At 38.8% G+C, this 20,798-nt stretch overlaps 1 protein-coding gene across 18 annotated transcripts in view; it reads right to left on the minus strand.

Annotated features, from left to right (window-relative positions):
* Positions 1-20,798, minus strand: part of CACNA1D (calcium voltage-gated channel subunit alpha1 D) — a 168,197-nt gene that overhangs the window by 67,901 nt on the left and 79,498 nt on the right. For 13 of the 18 annotated variants that reach the window (XM_074549904.1, XM_074549912.1, XM_074549909.1 and 10 more), the window contains exons 8-11: positions 19,708-19,811; positions 9,743-9,912; positions 1,886-1,973; positions 1,155-1,181 (exon numbers count right to left, since the gene is read on the minus strand). In XM_074549904.1, coding sequence (XP_074406005.1) covers positions 1,155-1,181; positions 1,886-1,973; positions 9,743-9,912; positions 19,708-19,811 — 389 coding nt within the window. Of the gene's footprint in view, positions 1-1,154; positions 1,182-1,885; positions 1,974-9,742; positions 9,913-19,707; positions 19,812-20,290; positions 20,395-20,798 lie in introns of all 18 variants that reach the window. The other 5 variants (XM_074549917.1, XM_074549918.1, XM_074549916.1 and 2 more) reach the window with 1 other exon arrangement.

Consider the following 20,798-nt stretch of genomic DNA (forward strand, 5'->3'; position numbering starts at 1 on the left):
TTCAGTCTAAAAATGTAGGCTTTGAGCTAAACCACAAAAAGAATTCTGGCAGGATGAAACAGAATAGGAATGCTGAGGTCACCTTTTAGAAATCTACCCTATAACATCAGAAACCTTCTTTTGTAATTCCTAGAGATTTCTACTGATGTGCACTGAAATTGTGTCAGTGGGCAAATGTCTGTGAAATAAAAAAGAGTGACAAGCTGAGACTGTACCTAGATATGAGCTGGATTCAAAAGTGAGGATATATCTTTGGACTCATGAAACTAGATTTCTCTGCTTCACTTCTGGGAACTCTGTTCAAGCATTAACTAAGTTTTCTTTGTGCATCTTAAATTTGTACTTGTAGTAAAGGAAATCAATACTGGTTTCAGATACCAGTACAAAGACGATTCAAGTCTTGGCAGTATTCTAACCATATAAAGGAAAAATATCCTGTCCTGCCCTAAATCAACATGGAATTCAAGATACAACATTGTTATCTTGCCAATCCCCTGCTCTAAGGGCTGTCCATGGCCATCACTCCCTGGGTTGGTTAAACTGGCTGTTCTTACACTTACAGAAGACCCTAGCATTGAAGTCCATGAGACAAGATCAATATGAAAGAATATTGAAGAACAACAGTGATGCTATATTTCACTTATAAGACTCAAAAGCAGGCTCAAACTGCAAAACTCCAAGATTTGTGAAGCTATTTTTTGTTTTCCCCAGAAAGATGTGTGGAGTCAATGATAGTAAAGAATAGCTAACTGGTATATATATATGAATGTGCATGAATAACATAGGCATGCATAAACAGGCTACAGAAATAAAACAAAACTTCAAAAAGGAGAATAGCATCAATTTCTCCATTAGGCTGACACAAGTAAAGGCATGCTCCCAAAGATTAACTTCAACTTTGACTTGTAGTGCAGCAGGTAGGCGAGCTTGCAATGAAAAGCATTTTCTATTTTGATCCAAAGACATTTTGACATTACTTTCAAAACAATATCCTTGATGAGTTATAGCCTGACTTACTTTGTGCTCAAACTCAGTGTACTGACATTGCAGAGTAACATTCCAGAAGCTGGAGAGAGGATCAGCCCAGAAGATTGAGAATCGGACCAAGATTTTGCATTTACCTTAGAATGTGATTATAAGAGGAAAATACTGACCTGAACTTGGATTTTGAGATGGTTTGACTGGAAGAAAAGGAAAATACATTTTTAAGAATGGGGGAAAAGTAATTAATAAATTAATTTTCTTTAGAATTTTGCACTGGCATTATACATACATAAAACAAACTTTTAACAAAATGCATTATGAGTGCTGAAACTCTTTTGTCTGTTATTTATTTTCTGAAATACTATTTCAAAAACCTTACAAATTATCTTGGTGAAAGAAAGGAAATCTCCTTTAAAACTCTGTAAATAAACTTTGAGTAAACATGTAGAAGCTGCCTGGAAGTCATGAATATCTCTGCAAATAAATACTGAACGTCATGAGTTATAGAAATTCTCCCATACATTCAGTTATTGTCTAAAAAATACATATTCCTCAGGTCATGCCCAATTTAACAGAAAATATTCTTTTTTCCATGTCATGAAGCTTCAATTATTTTCTTATAATTTTGACAAAAATCATATTTTATAAAAGCTTTCAGGAAAATCACAATTCCACTCCAAGCTGAGTTGCATTGTTTTATACCACCTTAACCTGAGAATTTTAGGAGTGCTTTAATACTCTTATATTTGGTCATATATCAAACTCCTCTGTGTGCCATACAAAGCCTGGCTATTCCAAGGCACTTTTGGCCAAACAAACAGTGGGGAGAGAAGGACCCTTTGAAAAGCTGAGATGCCCTGAGCTGCTGGGGTGTGATCTGTGCTCCCAGCCGTGCACTCACCACAAGCTCCCGCAGCACGCCGGGCTCTCCCCTTCGCCGCTGACGTTCTCCGTGTTCACCGACTCGGTCTCACTGGTGGGCATGCTCGCTGTGGGGACACACAACTGCCTCAGAGCCAGCCCCACGCAAGGCACGGCACAGCTGGCATCTCCTCACCCTCGGCAAGGGGGCCTCCAGCTCTGCTGAAAGCTTGGAAGGCCTGAGGAGTCGTAGATGAAGTCAGACACTTCATCAGTCCTCCTCTCTCACCCAAAGGAAGCACGCGGAATTCCAGAGAGAATAGTGGCTTTTTTAGTTTTGTTGTGTCTTTTTAGTGATTCAAAGTAATTGCTTACAATTCACTGCAGAGTATAAAGCAGAGAAAGTTTGTACAAAGAGTATGCTACCCCAGAAAAGAAATTAACCTGAGCTAGATTCTGAAACTTTTCACTTTGAGAAATGCTCTGTTAACACTTTGGAGATGCTTTTCTGTTGAAGTGCTATTAAAAGCTCTCTGATTCCAAGAAATATCATCAAACTTCTCAAAGCAGGAACAATCACACCGTGGTCACACTGACCATTCTTTGCTTTTACTGACATGGTGAATTATTGAGGCAAGATGCCAGAAGGTAAATGTGCCTGCAGATACTTTGTGAGCAGCAGGCAGGAGCAGGGGAATGGGAGAATAGTCCTTCAAAGCATGATGAGAATTACCACTAATAAAAAGGGGACAAGTACATTTGGCCCAGAGTGAATTACTGCACATATAGTGGAACTGAGTGGTTAGTAATTGCAGCTGATGGTTTTTAGACAAAACTCATTTTCAGCTGGGTCATCAGCATTTGTCTGCAAATCAGCTGAAATATAGAGGGAGGACACCTTATGTCAAAAAGCATTAGGAAATTATGAACAGCCAAAGTTCTCAGTACTTCCTAGGGGAGAGCACTGCTCCCATGTCTGCAAAGTGAGAATGAAAGGAAAACCTCAGGAACAAGAAAAGGGTTAATTAATGTTGCTGGTCTATACAGTAGAAGTGCCATTTAAAGTTGGAAACAAAAGAGATGGGAAAGATGCACTGAAATTACTGTAAAGCAGCAAGAACAAAAGAAAAACAGAGCATTCTAGAGGTATTTTGGTGTGTACCTTCACTGTTTTAATGGTTTCCTTGGTTGGTTTATTTGGTTTGATTTGTTAGGAAGGGTTTAAGCCAATGTCTGTGAACTGACAGTACTCAGGGCAATACACTGCCAACTTCTGATAGGGACATCTCACTATTTTGGTAGCTAAAGGATGATATGAGATTTAAGGATCAGACCCTGAATGTTATGGTTTGTGCACAAATCAGGCACAAAGAGGTAAGGGTTAGGAACAGTCCCTCTGCACAGCCTCTATACTGCCTCAACACTGACATGAGGACAGGGGAGTGGGAAGGGCAGGTTTGGTTCCTGTGCCCATCAGTCCCATCCAAGCTGGAGACTGACAGGTCTGTGCAGGCCAGGTACTCAGCTACTGCTGAGAATCTGGCCCCATAAGCAAGTCACTGTTATATGGAATGCTAAACAGAGTGGCATAACAAAGATCCAAAGTGTCCATGCAGGTGTTTGAATAAACAAAGCACTTCAGGCAGTAAGCACAGCAAAACCTTCTTTCACAAGGTTCTTCTGTTCTGATGATTCTTTTAAAATATTTCTGTAATGACTTTATATATTAAAATTCTCTGGTTAGCACCTGCAAGTGTCTCAATTCTAATATCATACTTCCCTTTATAAATCAGTTTTAAAATAATTAATTTTTCTAGACCTGTAAGAACTTCACTGCTTACAGTCAGAGTTCAAAAGGAATTTCACTCAAAAGTAAAGAAAACAATCTTCGATGTTCAAATTCAACTATTAAAATTTCAAAGGGTTAAAGAAAAAAATCACAAAATTATTTCAAGCATAGTCTCAGGGCTTTGGAACTAAGAATTTTTATTTTAAAATGCCAGTTTCATTTGAAATAACTATAAATATATATAAGCATACCCTGTCTGGTAAATAACTGAACTGTTTGCCTTGTGCCAGGTGACTTTGCTGTTAGAAAACATAGCATTGCAGTCACCTAATGATGAGCATTTCAGCACTTGTGATAAGCAACTGCAAAATAAGAGTGCTGAAGTCTTGTTTCACATACCATTAAGAGCTGCCAGGAAAACGCAGCTAGGCCTACTTCCATGATTATTGCATATGTGCAATGTGTCCCACACTTGTATTTCAAATTTATCAACGCTTCTGTCCCCTGGAAAAAAAGGTACCTAGAATCCAACTCTTCACAAAGTGTCACTCCACTGAGTGACAAAAAAGCTACATCTAATGCAAGTAATGCAAGTGCATATAAAGTGAAGTACTGTAATTTTAACTCAAATCTACCCTGACTTTATATTTTAGCCCACAATAAGAAATACCAGCCCCTTTTGAATAAGATTTTTTGAAGAAAAACAAAGTAAAAATATCTTTGTCCCTACTGAAGTGAATTTCAGTTCTGTTAATTATTAAATACATCAGAATATAACTGTGTTTTAGACACCACAGGGCTCTTGCTGCATCTCTATCAGTGACTTGCAGGTGCTGTATTACAAACAGAAGAGGGGAAGAAAAAAGAACCAATTCACATTAGAAACTCAGCTGCCATTATAATGTAATTTATATGTCAAAATTGAAACTCGACAGAAGTACTGAGAAAGGCACCGTGTGGAAGTCCAGCTCCAGCAATGCCAGCAAGTCATCAGGTCCTTAGGCAGAAGAAAAGAGCAGCACTGCATGTCCACATCCACTCTGTTAATGCAAGCAGCCTGCCAGCTCCCAAAACAGCTCAGCTCCATGGCCACAGCTCCATAAAGGCAGGTGGTGTCCATGAAGCAAACACAGCACACAACTTTGAGAGAATTTTGGGATACTGATCTCAGCAGGGTCAGCTCTGAGATCTGTAAACTGGCACCCCAGTATTGAAAGGAAGATGCCAAATTTTTGTCTTTTCTTGATTCACCTTTTGCCCTTGTTTTACTGGCATTCTTCTGGAAAGATTATCTAGATTTCTAGATTCAATAATCTCTTCAATTGAACTAACTGGTTTCAAACAAAAGAATGCTTGCATTAGACAATATAAGCAACCCATACAGCATGCAGCTTAATACTTTCCTGAGTGGATAGAAAACAGGTCAAATATATCAACTACTACTTTTTGCTTCTGTGGATAAGAATATAACATGAGAAAAACAATCCATTGTGTTCACGAGGTAGTCTATGGAGTTTTCAGACTTTGGAGCAGGATTTCCAACTCCACTTCAGGATGTAACCTAACTAATGCATAGTGAAGAGCAAGACACTGTCTATCAGCAATGCTCTGCCCTTGCCAGCTACAGTTAGAAGAAATAAATTCCATAATCCTGATATACAACAATTCAGTGTCACTGTAGAATCCAGAAGCAGACTAAATTACAGCCTGAATTACTGTAGTTTCAAGTATTATTGTTGGAAATGTTTTCCTCTCTAATGTAAATTATTAAAACTTTAACCTGTTTCAACATCAACTGTGCATTTTCACACTGGTGCATGTTGGGCAGCCTATTGTTTAACTGTGCTGAAGGAAGAGTGCTGCAGAAGAGGAGTGATCTGCCCAGCTCATCAGTATTGGCTACTGCACAGAATCTTGGCATTATATTAAACTGGCAACATTTTAGATCACTCTTACAAAAAATTACATGTTCTGTTTGCTAGTAACAGCCAATCAATTCCTTGAATTGTTGGTTCCAAATTATTCCTAATTCTTTCTCAAATTAGTACATGAATTTTGTGAATCCTTTATACCAAATCTTTGAGGTAGTCAAACGGGAAAACAGAGTGGGAAAAAAAATCCCCGAAGTGGCAACATTATCATTGCAAATTCATCTCAAATTTTCCCAAGTCTGCAGTATGCCCAGAAAACACTTCAGAAAGAAGTGGCACTATCTCTTCTGACTGTGAAGCTTCTTGGGGTAAATTCAGTTTAAGGAGAGTCTGCTTGGAAGATGTTCTCCATGATAGTGTAGCAAGATATCTTTTTTTCATAGTGCAGACTTAATGTTGCTGTAGATCATTCTTATGGGCTCTCTGTTTTTATAGGCAAATGGAAAAGCAATATAAGGCTGGCTGCATAGCAGTGGAAAGAGAGCAAATAAATTGGGTTTTGTTGTAGTGGCACCACTGAACCAACCAATTGTAGACTGAAGGATGACACTGAGAACTTAGGCCATTAATTTGTACTTTGGAAAAACCCTACCAAAAGGTGCACCTGCCCGGCCAGGCAGAGGAATCCAAGTCAGTGCCCATGAGTTTGGGATGTCTCTGGCTTGCAAGGTCAGGCACCAGGCATGGCACAGCAGCCACTGCCAGCAGGTGACAGCAGGTACCAGGCAGTGCCAGGCTGGTCCTCACAGACATCAGAACCTGAATCTGCTCATCTGAGGGCTAGTTCAAAGTAAAATTGTTATTGCCTTCTCACAATTTTTATAGGAAAACTATTTCAGCACGCAGAGCTGAGGGAGCTATCAGACAGCGATATGTATATATCTATATGCAACAGCTGCACAAACAATTTCAAGCAGACTCACTGTTTGAACAAAATTAGTCTATCAGGTCCCAGCAATTTCTGATTAGAATTCTGCATTCTCTAAAGTAACTGGATGAGAGTACCAGCCTCAGTCTGGGCCACAATACGAACTGTTAGGACAGCAAGAAATCCAGTTGGTCAAATAACTTAGTTACAGATAGCACTAAAACTGGATCTCCTAACTACTGCAACTGTGCTCATGTCAAAACAGGACATTTGCCAGTATTAAAACAGGCAGATTTGAAAATAATTACCATACTATAAACCTCCATCTTCATTGTGGGTGGGGAAAAGTGAATAAAACAAACCACAGAAACAAAACCATCAACAACAAAAGGAGATACAGTAAAAGCTTGTTGTGTTTTGTTGGATTCTACATCATAAGTATCAAAAGTAAATAGTATTATCATGCTGTTCTAAGCTTACACTATGATGGATTAAAAGACTTGTAAAACACTTTTATTACTTTCTTCATGCCTAGATTTAAAATACACTTTTGATCTGGGTTACCTGATTTCTGAAAAAGAAAACCTATTCTTCAAGAACAGCCACAGACAAAGACACTTCAGGGGAAATGTGAATGGATTAAACACTGTTTTAGGGAGGTAGAACAGAGCACCTCTATTTCAAACATGCACTTCAACCAGGAGGAAGGTCTGCATGCACAAGGGATTCCATGCTAGAGGGCTGTGCCTGGGTTAGAGAAATGCAAACAGTCTGTGCTCCCAAAAGTTACCACATCCAATGCAGTATGGGCACAAAAGAAAAGTTCAACTGCAAATCCAAGCACGTTTTACCATGTTTATTGGAAGAACGGCCAAAGCAGCTAAGTCTGCTTTTCTTCTTGTCTTCCATTAAGTCAGCCAGTGTAAGCCCTGGGGAAGCACATGTAATCCCAGCAGTGACGCGGGAGGTGGCAGCAGTCGCAACGCAAAAAACAAAAACGTGTCCGTACACACAACACAGGCAAGGTTAGGCAGAACAGACTGACATCACCGGCAGCACGACTGTCACAGCTAAACCCCTCACCTCTCACGGCTCCTCGCATTCTGAGCTAAATTCGCAGTGCTTTGAAGGCAATGGAAGTTTTTTTTTCATTGGCTTCAGGATAATCAATAATAAAGATTTCCAACTTTCACTAAAGGCATGTTTACAATTCTAGTAATTAAAAGTTATTGTTATTCAGCAGCATTGAATACCTGTCCATATCAGCAGCAGAGATGTAGAAATGCATAGGATTTATAAATAAATTACTTAATGACTTCTCTGATTAGGAATTTTCAAATGTTGAGAGGGCATTGTAGGAATCTCAACTACAATTTTAAACAATTACATGAGAAACTTAATCACTGACTTAACCGTCTTTGAAATCTCTCTCTTTGCCTGCCAAAGAAATCTTGTGTATCCCAAACCCAGAGCTCTTCTACATCATTGAGGAATACCATGGTCATCATCCATCTCCATAAACCAGTAGCAATCTGGATCACCCAGAGGTTTAGATATTCAAAGCAGGGACACAGTTGCCTAGAAGCCTGAAAATTATTATTTTGACTATCTTGGGACCCAGCTCTACTTCATGTTTCCAAGATGGCTCAAGAAAAAAACATCACCAATATATTTCATCTAAATTTATTACCTAAAAATATCTGAAATGCAAGGAGATGGAGCATCTCAGCAACCCTTCCTGCTTTGCAGGCTGTTGCAATTGATATTAACACTGGAATACCAAGCCACATATTTAGGACATGTGCATAAATCCAGGAGTGCTAGGAGATTGCCTATTCACTGTAAATTTCCACACAAAAGCATATATGTCTGCCTGAAATTAAATTCTTGGCATTTCTCTTAAAGCTCTTTTAATTACTTTCCTTCTATTTTCACTCTGCAAGTCTTCTACAACCTTTAACTTAGCCAAAAATTATGCCTAAGTTAACAGCTTAGACATAAAAGTTCTTTCAAACTCAGTAGATATGCAAAGTATTTTTTATCTGTATGACCTCAAAGCTGTTTAAGGAATGCCAGAGCAAATGGGGGGGTTTTGCAGCCTATTAACAGACACCCAATTTGAACAGGACAAAAAAAGGTTCCTGGGATTTCATGTGTAAGCCCAGTCCACTGGCACCACAGCTGACAACTCAGTCATCCAACACTGTGCAAACTCAGCATCACGTACAATTCTACACAGCAGCCTTGTACAAACATATTTACTCCATAAAATGTGCCATCTTTTACATCTCAGGCTTAGGATTTTATACTGGTACTCAAACCCAGAGTTTATGCACTCCTTCCACACATTAGTAGCAATAACTTAAGTATTGTGAGTTCTGGCTTTTTTTGCTCTGTTCGATACGAAAATCCTATTTGTGCAACACATTTTCCAATAGACATAAATTATTCCTTTCCAGAGGTGCACGAATCAACACCAACCCACAATTTCCCTTGCATCCCCTCATAAAATCAGTGCCCTTCCAGTCAGTAACACAGTCCCATACTCCCATACTTGGCTTTTATTGTGAACTAAAGGACTCATAAAATTCTGAAATTGAAAGATTCTGAAAAACTGCTACTGTCACTGCAACACAGAGATAGTATACTGTCTATCATACTTCAATATCAAACTGCCAGATAAATCAACTGGTTTTAACAACCTACTGTTAAATAAATACATCATAAATTGTATTTCTTAGTGTCAAATGAAAATCCCACAAGATTTCATTTATTGCACACCCAGTTAAGACAGGTAGTAAAAAATGTTCTCTATTGTATTCTGAGTATCAAAAAGAAAGACACAGACTGTTGTTTTCCTAATTCAACAACAACAACAAAGCATCCTCAGTATTAGCACAAGGCTATTTCTTGACTGTAACTTTGGTCATATTTTTAAGCACTTTATATCATTATTGTTTTCCTTGCATGCACCCACAGGAAAACACATTCTAAGGATTTACAATGAGACTTAATGGCATATGGCTTCTCTGCACTAACTCTTTCCAGAACACAAATAAAGCAAAGTTTATAAATCTCAGCAGTGACTGAATGCAGACAGTGATTCATACATGGACACCCCAAGCAGAATTTTGTTGTAAGATTCCAAATTACCTTCCATGACTCAGCATCTCCACATTGACAGCCAATTGCTCTGCTAACCAACACTTCTGCAAGCTGGGAAAGGGAAAGCACTGGCCAGGCTGCCTTCCCTGCAGTGCAGGAGGAGCCAAACTGTCCCCACAGAAGTACAGAGGAAGGAATACGTACTGTTCCTTTTGCCTTCTTCATCAGCCTCTTCATCATTCTCGGGGTCAATGTCTTCTGCCTGGGTAATCCAGTCTAAATATCCCTTCAGGTCTTCTTCAAGCTGCTGTTTTTCACGTAGCTTCTGGAAGTCCCCTCGGGCCTTGGCTTTTTCCCTTTCTTTGGAAAATTCCCTATCAAATGCAGATAAAGCAGAAAAAAAACACTGATTGACAAACTCTCAGGCATTTTGAGCAAAGTCTTGATACTGCAGATTAGCACAGTGACATAGAAAATACACCAAAGATTGGAGTGCTGCTTTGAAAACAAGGTAGAGGTGCAAAGAAGTCATGGCAAATCCCTACCACCTTACATCTCAACTTTCAGAGCTTTTATGATTTAATCAAAAATTAAGCAGTATTTTTGACACTTCCCATAAGGGAAGAGTCCGTTCTTCTCATTTAATTAGTGCTCTTCTATACAGATCTCAAAATTTCTTTTATCTACAAACAGAAACTAGCTTGCAATAATGAAGCAATTTCACATTTAAGTATTAAGTTTCAGTAAAAAGAAAATTCTGGTAGCCCGTTCTAAAATCCTTCCTTTCCCAGTCACAGTTCATTGGCCATGTCCAAACACACAGAACCCCACTTCTGGGCTCTCCCTTAACAATATCACACACAGACTCCTGTGATGCTGGAAATTTGCTCCTGCAACAGAACCTAGAAGTCCTCACAGATCAGAAACAGAAACTTAATCCTCTATCTCACTGCCCCAATCTCAAGACAATGTATTGGACCGTCTATCCAGTTTAGTTCATTATTAGGATCAATCCCTGAATCAGAATTGAATGATAATAAAAGTATTAAAATCATGCTCTTTGATGAGGAGATTTGATAAAATGGCCTCCAAAAGTCTTTTTCAACCTTAACTACCCCATAAACCTAAGATTCCATGAATGACATAAAACTCAAGACAACTAACAAGCGTATTCTATATTCTCCCCCCACAACATCTCACATGCCAACATTATTACAACTTTTGGTGTGATTCCCCAGCTCCAAATGAGAAACCCCCTCTGCTACAAGGACCAACACATTCCAGTTTATCTGAGTATCAATACATAGTGTTAGGGGCAAGCAAGGATCTTTTGGACTGTATTCTAAGTACACACAATTCAGTATTTAAAGTTAAGCTTGTTTTGACTAACATGTTAATCATAGAAGGGTTTGGGTTGGGACGCTCCTCAAAGCTCATCCCATTCCATGTTCCTGCAGTGGGCAGGGACACCTTCCACTATCCCAGATTGTTCCAAGCCCTGTTCAGCTTGGCCTTGGACACTTCCAGGCATGTGGCAGCCACAGCTGCTCTGGGCAACGAGTACCAGGGCCTCACCACCCTCAAAGGGAAGAATTTCTTCCTACTGTTGATGTAAATTGCCTTCATTCAGTTTAAGCAGTTACCCCTTGTCCTAATGCTATTCACTTTAATATTGCAACAGGGCTTAAGTTAAACTTTAAAAAAAGGCTAGAGCAATTTCATTTTCCATGAATTTGCAACTCCTTTATTTATTGGAAAATTTCACTTGAAGATATTCCCTAGTTAATATGCTCTTAAGGGGAAATGTATTGAACCACTCAATAATACCCTTTCTCAAGTGGAAAGTGTTATAAAATTCACAGAGGACAAAAATATTTTAAGACAGTCAAACAATTAGCAATAAAAATATTGCCTGAAGACAGTAGAATAGAATAACAGAAAGTCTCCATTTTTCAAAATAATATTACAATTTGGTGATATACACTGTTTGTTTAGAATTATAAAGACATAATCTCTCCAGGGGGCATCTTATTTATTTTTACTAGCTGTTTTAGTCTTTAAACATGTCAGAGAAAAAATTTAGTATTTAGATGACATGAGTAAATTTAAATGTTAAGCTGTTTACATACAACTACAGAGATGCTGGAGGTTTTTTAATGCTGTGTTGCAGAAGTTACACAGTTTTCTGCTGCAAATGCTAAGGGGCAGGCACTTCATCTTTTACAGCTGAAGACTTAATTCAACAGCATTTCAGCCTGGCACATGGGGATGATCCTGTTCCATCTGATGGCACTGTAATGAAGCTGAAGAATGCCAGTGCTTGCTTTGCATTTGCTCCCCTTCACCTCCCATCCAGGACCAGATCCTGCAGGAGGCCATCTCCTCACAAAAATGCCAGTGAGAGAGAGAGCTCTAAAGACCTCTCTGAAAGATAATCACTCTAAAAAATAACCAGAGTAATTCCACAAGTCAATAAGAAACCATTTGGGTTAAGGAATGCCAGGTTTAAGCTTCTCTCAGAGAGAGGATTAGAGCCTGTCCTTTCCACCTGATTGAGGCAGCGTGCTCATGACTCACTTCCCACAGGCAGCATCTCTGGAGAAAGCTATCATGGCAGAGGAGGAAATGAGAAGTAGCAAGCCTTGCTGGCTTTTACTAAATATTCATGTGCTTTTCATTTATAGTCCTTCAGGTATTTCTTATTAATTCAAAGGAGATGTGATGCATGAGGGTGAAGTAAAACAAAAGTTGCTGTTATTATATAGAGTGAAGTGAACAAAATAATTTTTAAATTAATCAGCTGGCAAGGCTGATACTTTGAACAGAACTTCACCCATGGCTGAACTGCTCTTTGACTTCACATTGAAACAGCTGCATGCAGAGAATTAAACCTAGTTTTACATACACAGCTGATTCTGACCTTTCCCTTTAGTGCTGCACAGAAGTCAGATGCTGCCTTGCTACAGGCTGCTGCCATTTATCAGTAGGGGGAGATGCAAGGGTGCTCATTTCCATGATATTTAAAAATTTCAATTTTATTTTTAAAACTTGTTTTAAAAATATCTAAAAAAATATTTAAAAATCAGGAACTATAAAACGTGAGAAGGTAATTTTCTTCAGGGGAGGGAAGAATCTGGCTCTAGGGTATTTTTTTTCTATCTCATCCACAATGAAGGGGTATCACTCAGACAAATATGTACATACTCCTTTTTAGGGGAATGCCATGAATAAGAAAGGATAATTTAATAGAATTGGAAAGTAATGAATTTCCTGTTGGCAAAACAAAAGCATCTCTTTTTCTTGGCCAAGAAATAAGCAATTTGAAAAAGATGATGGGGGTGAGAAGAGGGAGAGATGTTGGCTCTTTAAAGCTTCTGACAAAGCCACCTGGACAAAAAGATACTTGAATATTTAGGTAAAGATACACAGGCATTGGCTGATCTCCTGAAAGGAGGACTAAGACGGCTGCTTGTGCAGCATTTCATGGTTGTGGAGAGGGAAGGGTGGGTCCAGGGCAATAAAGAAAAGCTTTCAGCTCTGTAGGCAGCACAGGGACTGACGTGGTCAGACTGGTGGCCTGAACTGGCCTCCCTGTCATCAACCCAGCACTCAGGCCAGCAGCCTCTGAAGCTGACAGACTCAAGAAACTGCACATTAATTGCAGTAAGTGGACTTAAGCTCTGTAAATATTTGGTTTCACAAATGCCTGTGCTAAGAGCTAACTTTGAAACACGTATTTCAATCTGGTTTGATAAAATGACCTGGATCTGACATTTGAAAGTATTTTGGGCAGTGGTGCTGCATTTGCAGCACAATAGAGACATCACTTGCAAAATAAAGCATTTTATGGAGACTAATTTACATAATCTCATTTACTTTTAGTGATAACTAACCCACTGTATAAAATTCAGGGTTTATTTCTGTTGCTCAAAAATTCCTTGTCTCCTAGCAGAAAGATGATCTCATTTCTCTGTTCAGGCACAACACCATCATCATCAATGGTTGTTGAGGCAGAAGCATATAAAATGCAGGGCTTGAATTCATGCTTCAATAGTCTGGGGTAATCATGCCAGATTTTTCTTTCTTCAGCAGAGTGAAATAACCCCTGCTGGTGTGCATCACTCAGGAATGGCTTGATGCAACAAGGTGGAAGTGGCAGCAGGGAGTGCCTGCTGGGACTCAATTACATCTCCCTGGTTCTCACACCTTCAATTACAGACAGGGTCATATTAACCAAAAATCCTAAGGCAATTTGTTGAAATTCTTTTGGTACACTCTCCCTTTTCTCTATATACTCACAGATATAATAACTAGAGACACCTCCACCACCTCCTACCAGCTGAAAGCTTTCCCATGCTAAAGGCCAGGGACATTTCATCAGGGGGCCTGCACAGCAGCAGGAGTGTTGCTGAAATTCCTGCGTCTCTCTAGGCATTGATGATGGGAAACAAACAGGTGCTTTTGATATCAGAACATAAAGCAGGACACAAATCCTTTGCTAGCCATATTCCTGCCCTTTTGTGTCACTGCAAATGCAGTGGGAGGGAGAGTGAATCTCCTGCATACAGAGCTCACTGCACACAGGGTCTGCTATGTGGAAAGTGCTAAGCTAATTCTATATGTAGAACTGCCAACCAGACATCCCAGACTCATTTATTCACAGAGAACAGCCACATAATAACAAAAATGTACTCACATGAGTACAGTGTTGGGCACCAGACTTGCAGGAGAGGTTTCACACAGTGGTAACCATACCAACCCACAAATCAGCAGAATCTAAAGAGAACTAAAACTACTTCAAGTGTACAAATAAGCAGGGACAGCAGCTCACAGCTGGGTGTAAAGTGTAACAGATGTAAAGAGACATAAAAAGGTTAAGTAACATCATATCTTTAAATACAGAAGATTTGTACACACCATTGTCACCCCTTCTTTTAGGGGAAAAAAACCTCACAGGCTGAACACTAGAATTATTACTCGAGGGCAAAACCAAAAAGTCCTAGCAGGAATTTTCCTTGAGCAAGGAGCATTGGGCCCTTGATGGGGAAAGGCAAACTGGTAGCACCCACTCATGGCTATCTCTGTGCAGTGGGGTAGCAATTACCAAAATGTGCATTCCACAGCTCCAGCAGCAGCTCTGTGCAGCAAGGGCCTGTCCAGCCTGACTGTGCCAGAGTGCCCAGGAGTGCTATGGGATCACCAGTGGGAACAGACATTGGATAGAGCACCAAAACCGAGATCGGCTGTTTCTGACCATTGTTAATTAGATCTGCACATTAAGATGTGCTCCTTCTCTCCTGGGTCAAGCCCCATTAGGCCCAGGACACTCAGGATTTCTGGGCAGAAGAAGGGGCAGGTGTGAGCCCAGCACCAGAGGCTGCCATCCCCTGACATTGGTCTGTGCCCTCTCCATGGGTTTGTGAAGCTGCCCTGTCTTGTTCCCTGCCCGGGGCTGCCCACCAAGCACCCACAGCACTAATCCCTGAAACACCTTGGTGTGGTGAGTTCAGACAGGACTGGAATAAAATCAGTTCCCTCCAAGCTCTTACTCAAGACTACAGACATGACTTTAGTGGTTTCTGTCTAAAGCAATCAGTTACTTTCTGCTGTATACAGCTCAAAGTCTTTGCTGATTAATTATTGTTAGTATATCCAACTGATCGTTCAAATATAACATTTGCTTTCAAAATGAAAGTTTTACTTTCACTAAGACACAGATATTAAGTGACCCTGCTCCAGCTTATAACTTCTTGAGATCTACAGCTGAACTGCCTCTCCTTGTTTTCAAAGTATATTCAGTTTATCTGTGGGAAGGAGTTACATTTTCAGCAGTAATTTTTATTTTATATTTTTCACTAGGCCTTTCTGCTACTGTGAAAAGGAGCCCTGCCAAAACCAGTTCATTTTCATTTTGCTGAAAGGCTATGGATGACAGTTTACTGCCATTTTCTATTTGGTGAATCATTATTCAAATGTCTTTTTCTATGATTTTTCCCATATATATTGTAGACAACAGTTCTTAGGTGTATAAGCTTATCTGCACCAACATCATTTATATGACATTAATTGACAGATACTGCTGGGAGAGTGGGGTGGATGAGCACACACCCTTAACTTTTAGAATCACTATGTACACACATTACAAATATTGCTGGGGAAAACAAATTGAAATAATTAACATTCACTTAGTAATCTGCAAGATCACATGCAGGAGGATGTAAGGACATGTCAAAACCTATGTTTTGATGTCCTTTTGTGAGGCAATAAATTCAACTTATAAATTTATTAAAGTGTATTTGAAAGCTTTATTTGTTCCTGTGGCTGCCCAAAGAAATCCTAATGCCTTGAGCAGAAAATGCCATCAGCAGAACCCATCTCCTAATGATAAGGACAATCTTCAGGAATAGATTATCATGCATCATTAAAAGCCATGCCTCTTGGTAAATAATTTATTTCCTCTGTTCATAGCAAACCAGTTTAATGCATGCTGAATTACTGACATGCCTATTTTAACTTCTTGGGCTTCTTTTTTTTTTTTTTTTTAACTTTTTACGCTTTCAGGAGGGATGAGTATCTCCACCCTGATCATTATTTGTTAACTTTCTAATAACCTTAACCTTACAATTTCTAACCTTCAATTTCAGCTCCCTCTTTGGCACCAACAGCCATTCTAGGCTCTGGTCTTTTACACTGGAATATCTGGAGGAGCTGTGTCCTGAGCCCCCAGTTTCCATGCCTAGTATTTCATGCCTTGAGAGAATTTACTTATAGAGTAATGTGAATACTTCTAGAGCAAAAGGAATAAGAGTAAAAAAGAGTTTTCTAGAGTTTTTTGAAAAAGCTGAATTAACTCAAGCCTATGAATTCTCTCCATCCTTGTTATTCAATGGAATTACTTTGGAAAAAAATCTCCACAGTCAGCTTCCATGCAGAAATCACAATATTTACCACATGCAGATTCCATACAGACATTGTTTCTGTTCATTTACACTACTGATATTAAAAATATGAACTGTATTTTAAGAATGTCACCTTCTGCAGGCAAGACTGACATGGATCACCAGGAAATACTCACCTTCAGAAAGAGCTAGATGTAAAACAAAAGATCTGCCAAATCATCATTCTCATCCATTTTACAGTACCTAAATACATCAAACATGCAGTGCACAAGAGGCATTACAGAACTACAAAGGGGCAGATGGTCACAGAATAACAAAGGGGTGCAAAGAGAAGAACTGAATATTTTACAACAACAAACAGATCAAAAACAGCAAACAGATTAAAATGTACACGGCACAACCTGATATAAAGGAAGTAACACTTTCATACAGAAAAGGTATTAAGCATTCAGATTCCAATTTCAAAATCTGTATGCAGATCCATGCTTTTCAAGTAAGTTGGCATAATTTTTGCTTTCTTGATATTTGATTTGTTTAGTAAAATTTAACTTTATCTGTGGATTTATCATAAACCAAGTTTTTGTGTTATGGTTTGAGGAGTATAAAACATAAAAGCTAATAACTTTTAAATAAAACCTAAAAAAATTGTGTGCTATATATTCAATGCTTGGCTCAGGATGAAAAATATCATTCTACTAAGAAACACAAAAACATCCATTGGGTCTTACTAGTACATCAAATTTAGGCATAAAATTTAGACTTGGAGCTCTAAACAGAAAGTATGGGGAAAATTTTTTATATAGAACTGTCATATACTGCTTAAAATAAATCAGAGTAACAGTATTCCACACTGGCCCTTGTTTGCCATAGTTTCAAACAAGTATGCCAGGACATTCTCTTCACTTCCCTACCAAACATAAGTTTGCTCTGACTGGTATCTTTTAGGAGCATCTCCTTTCTCCTTGCACTTTCAATGTCAGTCCTTGGTGATATTTATACATCATGTGTCTCAGCCCTCCAATGTCATTGTCTCCAGAAAGAAAACAAAATTGGAGTTTTAGGAAGGCTCTTTCATGTATTTAGGGCAAACATGGATTCAGACAATTCATCAAGGACCCTGAGCACTCAATTGACCCTGGCTGACACTATGGCAGAAAAATTAATTTAGCAATTAATGGCTTGATAAATATAAAGAGATTTCACATCCCTCTTTTCACTGCCATTTCTGTGCACTGAAAGTCCAAGGGAAGCCAGCAAGGGTTGTGAGGAGTATAAGAGATCTATGGATCACACAAAACCTAGAAATGAGTGGTGATTTCTTGCCTGCAGGAAGGAACCCAAGGACAAGGGGACACCTCTTCCCTGTATTGGAATGGCAGCTAAAAAACTATTCCATAGTCCAAAAAATATATGTATCATAATGCTGAAAACTTCACACAGTATTTTAAGCTTATTAAATCAAATGTTAAGCTGATTCATTAGAGTCTCTCTAAATTTCCATGACTTCAGAAAAAGAAATTATTATGTGCAACAAAACACCAAATTGCGTGTCACTGTCCCTGTAATTTTTTTATAAAAACAGAAAAGACTGAATCCAATAACAATTCGAGTCATGGAAGGAAAAACAGGAATATTCATTATCTGTTACCAGACATCTTCACAGGACAGGAAGAAAATTAATTGGTGCTTGTGATGTTCTTAAGGGCCAGAGAAGGAACTGTGAGAGCCTAATCCTGTAATGACTTCAGTGGAAAGGCCAGTCACACAGCAACGTTAGGTAACAGCATCAAAAGAAGAAATAAATTACTGTAACTACCATCATTTATCTGTCCTTCTTCTTATTTCATTTTCCAGGGTGGCTGAAAGCTGGGCCCTTAGTTTTGCAACAATTTACACATTTACACATTTGTCCTTGGAAGGACAAGGTTAAATCTAAAAATCAGCAGTGTTGTTTAAGCACTACCATATTTCTTTTAAACATCTGCTTTATAAAGCAGGCAAAACTATACTTTCCCTGGTTTCCTGTGTGCAACAGTAATTTGTCACAGATAAATGGCTAAATATTTTTTAAAGCACAATGTAAAACCACTCATCAAATAAAAGTGCTCCTGTAACGAAATTACATCAACACCTGGAAATCTTATTTGCTTATCTGCTTTCCAGGAATATAATAATAATTTTATCATTTCTTTCAGATACAGTGTGGCAAAACCATGAACAGGGCTGCAGATACTATCAGCACTCTGATGACACCATCCCCTGCACTGTCAGGCTGCTTTCCATGCAAGGAAATGTTTCTGTTGGCTGACAAACATGGTACAACCTGCCTGAGATTGCCAGAGCAATATTGTTTGCTGTATAATTAAAACCTAATGCATACAACCATATTAATTTTCTTTTCAGCACCTGAATGATAGCTGGATCTTTTATATATTTATCAAAAAATATCTTTACCATAGACTGGAGCTTCCCAAGCTCAAGTGTGTTAGAAATCAGGAAATGGCAAAGGAAATAGGGTTGTAACTTCACATAATGGGACTTTGTAAAAAGAAAAACTGGTAAACTCTTGTCATAAACTACAGTTTTAAAGCACATTATACAGCTAGAACTGACAGGGCTTTAGTTCTTGGCTGGAGCCTGGAGTGCACAAACCAACAAAAAGCTGTGACAACCTCCCACTGGCAGCTAAATTAAATTGATACATTATTATTGATGAATTTACCAGCTCCTGGTGCAGGTTGTCCCAGCAGTTCACAGCTCTACAACCCAGGAACCACTGAACACTGTCAGGGTAGTGCAACCACACTCTGTAAGGCAGGTCTCGAAGCACTTATTAAAAATATTTTGCCATATTTCGAGCAAAATATGCAACTGTTAAACATAAATAACACTCCAATTGCACTATGACTCTTTGAAGAAGAGCAGAAGTTGGTTTTTCAGAAAAAGACATTTGTATCTAACAGCAGGGGAGGATATTTGTATGGGTGCACCACCCATCACTGCGCACAAAATATTTTTCTCTGCAGGAATATTATAGAACAAGGCGATTAGTGCCTCACTGAATGAATATTTTTGGCAAGCATGGTGAACATGATGTCAAGACAGATACAGGCACTCAAATCACACAGTTCAGTCCAAAGAGCAAACACTGGTAGGATGACATAAGAGTCTCAAGTGCATGCAAAAAAGCCATTGCTGAGAAGCTGGAGTCAATGCAGAGGCCATCTTACAAGTAGCAGTAGCATACACAATGTTAACTCAACTGCTTACCCACTAAGTACACCAAGAACCAGGTTAAGTACGAAAAATGAGCCAAGGATGATAAGACTAACAAAATAGATCCATGGCCACTCACATCCTATTGCATCATTTACCTGTAAAACGCAAGGAAATAAGTTATGATTCAGTCATTCATTAAACAGCAGAGTCCTTTGTGCAGCTGCCAGATCACGTAGGTTCAATGCAAAGTTTATGGCCTATCCAGATCTTTAAAAAGTGAGTGAATAATTGTTTAAATTTACTTACCCAAATTTTGTTGCAGATGTGAGACTTTAGAGGATTAATTGAAATAACATCCAAATGAGTGCATGAGAATTTTTTGTCTTTTTTATAACTTTACCAAAAGGACATGAAGAATATGTACTGGTACATCTAAACTCCAATTTTGGTGTTTGTATGTTATTTATAGGAGAGCTACAAGAAAACCTTTTGTGCTGTAATACGAGGAGGAAGAAATAGAGGTTTATTAAAAGATGTCATCCCAACTGAAGTCTCACCTGGACGAGACAACCTGTGTGTTCATGGCAACTGGATTCAGGACTCTGCCTTCATGATGAAAAAGGTGTATGCTTACCCGCTCAATACACCAAGAACAAGATTTAGTACGAAAAATGACCCAAAGATGACGAGACTGACAAAATACACCCATGGCAACTCAAATCCCATTGCATCATTCATCTGCAAGAAATAAGATGATCTTATAGAGTAGATCACTATATTAACAGCAATGAAGAGTCAGAGAAAGGAGAATTTGATCATTCAGATTAGATAACATGCTATGCATACCTTCAGAAATCAAAGAACAATGAGAGCAAGAAGGCACTGGCCACATTCATTTTGCATTTCCAACACAAGCCTAAAACAAAATGCTGAGTGAAACTAGCACTTGGATCAGAAATATTATCGAACATAAATGGAGCCCTGCAACAGTTCTAATATTTTCCCTGCAGGAATATTACAGAATAAGGAGTATTAATAATAATAGGTATAATTCTTTAATGCTGAGAACATAAACTAAATTTCAGATCTCCAATTAAGATTGGATCTTGGAGATCTTGGATTTTTAGTTCATGTATATCCTA

Source organism: Zonotrichia albicollis, chromosome 12 (assembly GCF_047830755.1).
Source record: "Zonotrichia albicollis isolate bZonAlb1 chromosome 12, bZonAlb1.hap1, whole genome shotgun sequence".
Classification (NCBI taxonomy): domain Eukaryota; kingdom Metazoa; phylum Chordata; class Aves; order Passeriformes; family Passerellidae; genus Zonotrichia; species Zonotrichia albicollis.